Genomic DNA, 9091 nt, shown 5'->3' with positions numbered 1-9091 from the left:
CGAGGTGGACGAAACCGAGAACGAGTGGCAGGTCGAGGAAATTCTTAATGATAAAAAGATCCGAAACCGGACACAGCTCCTAGTCAAATGGACTGGCTATGTCCGCCCTACTTGGGAACCCCTTCAGAACTTCCTCGATACCGCAGCCCTGGACCGCTATGAAGCAACGCATGGCAACATAACCGATGATTAATTGTACGACAACAACAATCGTTAACGAAAAGAGGGGGGCTATTGTAACGGGCTGTGCCCGTAGGTGGCCTCGGGAACCCTCGGCCTTTCGTGGCCCACTTTTTACCTTTAAGCCACCATGGCGAGTATATTTATGGATGGACCTCCTCTACTCTCTTTCTCTTCTTCTTCTTTCCTTAAGTTTGGTATACTCTGTAGAGTGGCCTAGCTAGTTGCAATATACTACCTTGAGACCGTTACAGTACCCCTTAACTCCTTTTGCTCGATCGAGGAGATAATGCACCAGCTAGCACGGTAGTCGGGCAAATGTAGTGGGTTGCGCACCAAGCCGCTGACTGAACGCTGACGTTGGTCCTAACGGCACGCTCTAGCCCCAGCTTTGCTGCACCTTCAAAAGGTGGTAGTGGATCTGCGTCTTCCTCTTCCTCTTCGTCATGGCCATGTCATCCTCCTCCTTCTCCTCCTCCTCGGGCATATCATCGGAACGATCGCCAGTATTATTTGGGAACATCTTAATAATTTGCCAGTATCGTTGGCGATAGCAGCGGTCCCAATAGTCCAGACCATTTATACTATTAGTCCAGACTGCAGATCAGGGAAGGGAATCGATCAATCCACGGTCCACGCCCGTTGTGGACGCTAGGTACGTCTCCTGGCAGTTAACCGAGAATGCAAGGTTGGCACGGTGTCACAAAACCAGGGTACTCATGATTGTTGTGCCAACCATCCGGGGTCCGTGCTCGCGTGCATTCATTCATTTTGTTTTGGATAAATCTCGTCAATTTACTGGTGCGATCCAGATCGCTTCGCACCCGTCGGGATGCCTGATGTTGGACCCGACAATCTGACACACGGCTTGGTTGAAGGGACATGTCATCCTTGTCGTCAATCCACGAACGCCCGTCGTGGATTGATTATTGGTCTTGGGCTGCAGTCTGGACTAATAGTCTAAATGGTCTGGACTATTGGGAGCGCTGGGCGATAGCACCAGCATATCGATGGGATTTCTATTGAACGTCATACGATTAAGGGATTTCCCGGTGATCTGCCGGATCTGGTGATCCGCCGGATCACCGCCACTTCGCACACTCAACATCAATCGACAATTACTCAACAACCATGGCGCCGATTGATGAGGCCCTTGATTTCCTGAAATCGTCGGAATCAGTTAATTATGCTGAGACTGCACGGCGTTTCAATTGCGACGAGACGACCTTGCGACGCCGACATCAAGGCAAACAGCGGTCAAGACGAGATGCCGACAGTTTGTATAAGTCACGTCTGTCAAAACAACAAGAACGGGATCTTATCGCTTATATTCATAAGCTTTCATCGCGTGGCATTCCCCCTACCTTACCTATGATAAAGAACTTCGCCCAGGATATCGCCAAAATCGAGGTCGGAAAGGACTGGCCGTACAGCTTCGTTCGACGCAATCGTGATGAGTTAGGTTGTACATGGTTCGACGGGTTGGACATCGCGCGAAAGAGAGCCGATAATGCCTCTAGGTATAGGGCATATTTTGAGCTTGTAAGCCAATGCACGAAGCTTCCCTTTCACAACTGACAGTGGAAGATCCGCACAAAAATCGAGAAATACAACATCCTACCCTGCAACACGTATAACGCGGATGAGAAAGGATTTCTCTTGGGTGTGATCAATCGAACGAAGAGAGTATTTTCCATTAACGTCAAAAAGCAAGGCAAATTGCTCGGTGCGTCGCAAGATGGTAATCGATCTTGGATTACGTTCCTGGCGTGCATCAGCCAGGACATGACATCGCTGCCCCCATTCCTCATCTACCAAGGCAAACCAGGACAAGTCCAGGACTCTTGGCTCAATGAATTTGACCCAGAACATCAATCAGCCTTCTTTACCACCTCAGAAACGGGGTGGACAAATCACGAGCTTGGAAAAGAGTGGCTCGTCGGTGTTTTCGATCGCTTTACTAAGGCAAAAGCTCGAAACGGTCGTGATTATCGCCTTCTCATTACCGACGGCCACTCTAGCCATGTTAATATGGACTTTCTGGAGTGGTGTGACCAGCACCGGATTATCGTTGCGGTGTTTCCCCCCCATTCCACGCATCGGCTGCAACCCTTGGACGTGTCGCTATTCAGCCCCTTTCGACCGCATACTCAAATCAGCTTATCCAGTGGACAGCAAAAACACAAGGCCTTATTGGCCTATCGAAACGTGAGTTCTGGACTTTATTTTGGAACGCATTTGAGACTTCCTTCTCTTCCGAGAACATTGCGAGTGGGTGGAAACGGACTGGTCTCCTGCCTTTTGACCCAGAAGTGGTCCTATCGCAGATCACTGAGAAAAAAGATGATGATTCGAATACGGGTAGCGACTCGGCAGAATCACTAACCCTTCAGCAACCTACGGCCCGAGATTTACGCCGACTTATTGACAAAGTAGTCGACAAATCCTCTATCGATGCTGACCGCAACAGCCGAAAGCTGAAGAACACCCTCGAAAGCCTTCAATCTGAGGTTGAACTGCTTCGATATGAGAATCAAGGACTCCGCGAGACAATTAGCCAAGAAAAGAAGCGCAGACAGCGCGGTAAAGCTCTGAAAGATCTGCTCTTTGATCGTACAGATCCTAATTCAGCTCAGGTGTTTAGCCCAGCAAAAGTCGCTCAAGCCCGCCTAAAGAAAGCGGCGATGGACGCCCAAAAGAAAGAGGAGGTTCTGCAGAAGGAATCGCAAAAGGCTCAGCGACAGCAGAAGGCGGCGGAGCAAAAAGCTCTCGCTCTGGAGAAGAGGAGGCAACGAGAGGCGGAAATGGAGAGAAAACGGCAGGTAAGGGAGGCCAGGCAGCAAGAGAAGGAAGCCAATCGACAGATTCGACAAGAACTTAAGCGTCGCAATCTGGAAATGGCACGTGAAATGCAACATGAACGACGGGTGGCTTCTGAAGGCCGCGAGAAGAGTCCGGACGTTCGAGACGAGATAATCGTCGCTCTTCCACTCATACCAGAGCCGCCGGTAGCATCACAGGCCCTAGATCTACCAAAAGACAACCGAAAAGGGAAGGCAGCGACCACTCCAATCCGTACCGCTCGTCCGAAAAGACCCTGTCTAGCTGTTGAGAGTGATCGGGAGATGGTAGTCGCATTTCGGGGTACCGGGCGGCCGCAGCGGAATAGCAAGCGACCACGATGGCTTGATGACTGCGAAATAGACTGAGACATATCTTATAGTTGCATTTTCATTATGTGTTTAATTTTGGAAGATTTGGGACTGCGGCTGTGGAGCTATTATAGATTAATGTCTGGAATGCAAGTAGGTGTAAGTCCGGCGAATCACCAGATCCGGCAGATCACCGGGAAATCCCTTATAAATGGCCTCTAATAGTGCAGACAACTAACCTTATATCCTCATTATTATAGAGAATTTGGGCGCTTAGATGCCGGAACAACTTAGTTTGCCTCCTGTAAATGGTTGTACCACGTAACTAATAGATGAACTGCAACTCCATATAACCTTAATCCCTCTTCCGGCTTGGCCTGTCCCGCCGTTAGCTCGCCGATGATCCGAGTAGCGCCACGTTAAAACGGATCAACAAGCGGCGCACGGGAGCACGAAGTGCAATGGTCCATTTGGTTCGAGATGTCGAATGCACCTTCTCCAGCACTCACGTCTTCCATTACCACATAGCACATCAACGTACTCGCAGGGGTTAGCTTTTACCATTACTAGACGCTTTAAACCTCCCAATTCGCAATGGGCAATAGTGCTCATCCTATCTACAATTATCCTCTCAAACACTTTCAAAGTGCCAAAGAGCGGTCCTTTCCGGTATGTGAAGTTGAGAAACTGCTTGTGATACCTACATCTTTGGGTTTTGGATATAACACATCGGGCCCTCGCTATTCACTCGGGTCAGGTGGTATGTCTGACCCGCTTTGGCGGGGCGGGATTCGACCCTACATTTTGCTCATGGTGACGCATTGTTACGGCTTGGTCCACCGTATAGCTCCGTGCGTTTATAAAACAGCTGGTGCCCCTAGTTGATTGCTACGATTGCGATCAATGCCTGATCTTTTGCCCTGCTGGCGTAACGGTATAGGTGCCCGTGACACGCATGAGCCCTATTTTGGGTCTAGGTCTATGCTGTCGAGGCTAATCTTGGAGACCTAAAAGGTGACCTCGGGCAATGCAAAATTTGGGCCCAGTCTCCGCGACGATGGGCCCAGAACTAGAATGTGCCTGAAGTTAGACCTATGTCAATTGGGCATCACTTGACCGCTGATGCCTTTTTTGTCGGGCTTTTGTCGAGCCCAAATTTTAGTATTTAGTGCATGAATACTTAACCTAACAACTATTGGTGCTTTATATAATAATCCAGGTAAAGAGTCCGACTCCTCCCCTGGCCGGGAGGGGAGTAGGGCAGCCTATGGCATTGGTACGGGGCGGCGCAATTTTGGTATTTAAGGCACCACAATTCCAACGGAGAAAAACTGGGATTGTTCCAGGCCCAAACCAAGGGACGTGCGGGGCTGGGGTTCCTTATTATATTCCGGGATCTTGATTTGCCCACCCAGATAGTTTTTATTTTGTTCCTCTATTTTGTCAACCGAAGGAGAGCCATTTACGAGACCATCTGAAGTCTTTTCTTATGATTGGCCGACGGTAAGGCATACCAGGGAGTCGTAATTGAACTGCCCCACCTTACTAGAATGTTGGGCGACGGGGTCGGTGCGTCAACAGGGTTCCATGGCATCTAAAGCCTCCGAATCCTCTGGCGGGTCAAGTGACAGTCATGCACGGTGGTACTTGTGTAAGGTTGACGTGGACATGCCAGAGCCAGCCGAAGCCTGTCACAACCTACCAGACAAGGCCCGCTAACACCTTCTGATGGGGGTACGAAATTGCCGCCGTGGCGGTTACCCTCCGGATTCATGACCGAGCCGTGGAAACGATGGTATGATGGTATCACTAGCCAGCGCGAAATCAAGCCGTTCGCCTTTGAATAGCGCCTGGGTTCTGGAATCCCACCCCACTGAGTTTGAGGTGTTTCCATTGTTGACGCCATCTGGACGCCGTCTCGACATCCCCTGGTCCAAGATTCGGTTCCACGATATGCCGCCACATACGGTGTGAAGTTGCCCGCTCCCGCTACCGCTACCGCTACCGCTACCGCTCCTTGTTGGCGGCTCTCCACTAAAAAGTGTCTCCGAAAGTCTGGCTCTGTCCAGTACCCTCTTCTTCGACAGTAAGGATGGGGCAAAGCGAAACAAAGCGAGGCGAGGTGACGGAATGCCGTCGTTGATAGCCGGGCCTGTGGCCCTGTGCTGCAGTCCTCATGGATCCGTTCTGGAACCACAAGGCCCGGGACCTTGCAGGTAGTACGGCACCGAATGCCAACTTGACGTCGAAGCAAAGGGTACACAAGTCCCCAAGATCTGGCACTGGGCCCGACTAGACATTTTCTCAGGCATCCCAAACAATGACATGGGCTAGCCATGACCTTCCTTACCTCACGACACCGGCAACGCATCGTAACATCTCATCTCGGCCGCCATGTCTTAAGGAGCCCAGCGACCACATCGTGCTCCTCCACTACCACCACCATTTCCAAGAACTCCTCCATCCAACACCGCGCGACACTCCTTCCCCCCCTTCCCCCTCCTTTCTCTATTCCCCCACAGATCGTGCTTTTTAAGTATTCTATGTTCTGACATAGCCCCCCTGTCTCTCATCGTTCTCGGTATAAACTCTTCCTCCGCCTTCACTGGTCACGACAGTATAGACCTATTTATATACGCCGCGACATCGGTCACGCCACAAGCCTACTTTCGCTTTTCTTACCTGCGTTGACTCCCTGCCGGCTCCCAACTTTATTTATTCATCCAAATTTCCCATCTCAACGCATGCTGTCGCAATGACCTGTCTGCATCATCACTAAATTCCCAGCTCTCCCTCGTCCACCGCGGCCCTTTCGCTTCACCTCCATCTTTGCCCTTCCACAAGCGCACTCCACTCCACTCTCCTGCCGACCCTTACAAGTTACAACCGCGCTGTTGGTGAGCTTGCCCTTTCCGGAAGGTGGCCCGGTACAACTTCACCCACTCTAACAAGTCGATCGCAGTCCATAACTACACATCTACGACAATCATGTGTGACTTTGCCAAAAACTACTACATCTACACATCCTGCATGGATCCCGGGACTCACTTTTGCAAGACCTCCACCGATGGAAATAAAAAAAAGGCCTGTCCTAAGGGACCCCATGAGCGCTACATCGTGTTGCCCGAAACCTGCCCACTATGTTGTGGCTGAACCAAACTCCCGGAATTCTAGTCCAACGCCGCCTCTTCTATCATGTCGAAATTTTGCCTTCCTGGTTCTGGGTCGTACCCTGAACAATCGCAGCCTCCTGACTGCTCGCGTGGCGTCATTCGGCGCTGGATCTGGGTTTCCCACTTGGTATTGTGGTCTCCCATGGAACCCTTCCGAGTAGACACCGCCTGGGGCCGTTTATGTTGGACCACATCGGTTTTGGTTTAGTTTGGGAGAAGTGTCGTGGTCCTTCGACGGTCAGTCCGCTTGAATCTCGGCAGAATGTCTCTCGAGGCGAAGAATATTGGTGATTACGGAAACCCGCCCAATCGAGCACGCCGTGGCTGGTGACGTTCGTTGAGGGGCGGCCTGGGGAATAGGATACATCAGGTGTGGATCGCAGGTGCAGGGCACTATGCGGAGAGTTTAGGTTGAGGCTTTGACCTCTATTCAAGAAAACCAAACAAAACCTACTAAGTACTAGAGCAGGGGGCTGGCTTTCTCACCGTTTCCACCCCGCTCGGACTACCCACCATGTCGGCCTTTAGAGACTTTTTCCGTTCGGGGGATTGAGAGATGGGAGGAGAGCAAAAGAAGGACATCGTGCTGGTTACTGGACGACATTGCGGCATTTCAAAGAGGTTTTTCCATTTCTGTTTCTACTCATACCCATCAGTGGGCGTTATGGCATATCCGGTCCATTGACTGGGCTTTCCGGAACAGGCTAAAATGACATAAAAAGCTGGGAATTATTCCTTTAATTGATCTGAAACCGACACCCCCAGACCCAACAACATGATAAGCTTTGGAAAAAACCATAAAAACATCTCAGCGTAAGAATCGCATCATAAAGCAGTTCGAGGGCGAATAAGCGCCTCATCAACCACCACGCCGCCCACTTTTCCCTTGCCCAGTCTCGCACCGTCACTATGCATCGGGCGTCTACGAGGTCCCCTCATACTCCGTGCGACCTTTCCTAGACAATGGGTTGAGACGCGGGCGACGCGCCTTTTAGTGCTCTTTTCGGTGCGCGGCCACCCATGCGATGCCACCCTTCCAGACGGCCCTGGCTCGCTGACCAGTCATTTCCTTACCGGTTGCCAAATCTCGACGGCACCTTGAGTGCATCGTAGTATTCGAGTTGTTTACCCTCCACCTTTAATGGCCCGCCGTGCCAACACGCCAGCCGTCTAAGAGAGGGCGCCAGTCGACGCTGCAATCGCTGATGTCCGTGGGCGATATTCTGACGGGAGCCAGAGCAAATCCTGACCGTAACCTGAGCGAGTCTTATAATCAATCTCACCGGGGTTGCGTGGTCGATGTCAAACTTCTGTGGCGGGAACCACTGCTTTGGCAATCCCTCGGGCTTTGTGCTGCGGGAATCCTGGCATGTGATTTTAGGCTGTCGGTCGCCCGAAATATGGAGCCAGCATGGAAAGACACGATTCTGTAAGAGTGGGATTCAAGAAGTGAGATTCATGGGTACATCATAAATTTTTGGTGTTTACAGTCGGTGTTCGAATCACCGCAGGATAAAATAAGGGTAGATGTAACTCAAGACAAACTCGAAACGGAGTCACCACACTTGCGAGCTCACAAACAAACCCGACTTGAATTGCGCCCCGCCACGCGCTTCTTCTTGTCACTGTCGCTGCGTCATTACCTCATTACCTCCCATTCTAGCAGCACATTTTCGTTTGATTATCTGACACTGTTCTAGTGCCAAGTACGTTTCTCTTTTTGTAGAGCCCCACCATACCACCTCAACACACCAAAACCATACACCCATCCTGCCGCGTAAGAAGTTTGTCTATCCGCTCGATCGGTCGCTCCAGGGCCATAACACTGATTTCATGGCTGTAGCCAGATTTTCCTCGCTCGCCTCTGTGGCCAGGCTGAGCGCTACCGTGACCGAGCAGCCCGACTAGATGAGCAGCGGATGAGAAAGTCCATGATCGAGTCCCTCGAATACTTCCAGAAGTTCCCGAGCAAGACAACGATCCTGCGTGACAATGGGGCCCCGGTTATGAACAATAATGTAGGACCAGCCCGAACAATTACAGCAGGCTCTCCCAGTCAGGAGTCCAGCAGCGACCCAGCCAGGGTTCAAATCCACGACACTCCACGACACATTTGTGAATATGGATGGATGGATTTTATTTCGCCCGGGGGGACACACCCCAGAGGGCCTTTGCGCTAAGCTATTTTCGTTTCGTACGGTTCTTCCATAATCACCCGAAGCAAAGGACGAGTTCCATCACTGGGATGCGGCTGGTCTATGGCGGCAACGCAAACTCGTGGATACCCGGGGCTAGCCGTACCTGCACCGCTAGGGGTGCAAATACCAACCACGTGACTCGTGCACCGCTGGGGGTGCAACCAAGATCCGTTATCTAGTAGGCCTGAGGGATATCTCTCTTGCACACACCCACAAGGCATTCATTCATGCAATTGAAGGAAGATGATGATTTGGTGTATATACAGCTATTCAATGTATCACATTTGATCCTTTGGCAACGTACCAGTCTGCGCAAGGCCGTGAATAACACACAATACTTGGTCATAACACCGCAGCAGTCATGTGTAAGTGAATGACTTCAACGCCT

General features: G+C 51.1%; 2 protein-coding genes across 2 annotated transcripts; both read left to right on the top strand.

The window, feature by feature from the left end:
- Positions 1-6320: 6320 nt before the first annotated feature.
- On the top strand, positions 6321-6485 carry BGZ61DRAFT_363481 (uncharacterized protein; the record flags this gene model as incomplete). The annotated part of the gene is made up of 1 exon (XM_046241438.1): positions 6321-6485. The coding sequence occupies one exon, from the start codon at positions 6321-6323 to the stop codon at positions 6483-6485; it is 165 nt and encodes a 54-aa protein (XP_046099140.1).
- A 1909-nt stretch (positions 6486-8394) lies between these two features.
- BGZ61DRAFT_316830 (uncharacterized protein) lies at positions 8395-8586 on the top strand (the record flags this gene model as incomplete). Its single annotated transcript, XM_046238877.1, has 1 exon — positions 8395-8586. A coding segment is annotated over one exon (192 nt), but the record flags the coding sequence as incomplete, so codon positions are not given.
- Between the last annotated feature and the right edge of the window lie 505 nt (positions 8587-9091).

The sequence above is a fragment of the Ilyonectria robusta genome, assembly GCF_021365365.1.
Source record: "Ilyonectria robusta strain PMI_751 chromosome Unknown BGZ61scaffold_23, whole genome shotgun sequence".
Taxonomy (NCBI): Eukaryota; Fungi; Ascomycota; class Sordariomycetes; order Hypocreales; family Nectriaceae; genus Ilyonectria; species Ilyonectria robusta.
This window is presented reverse-complemented; position numbering and strand designations above follow the sequence as displayed.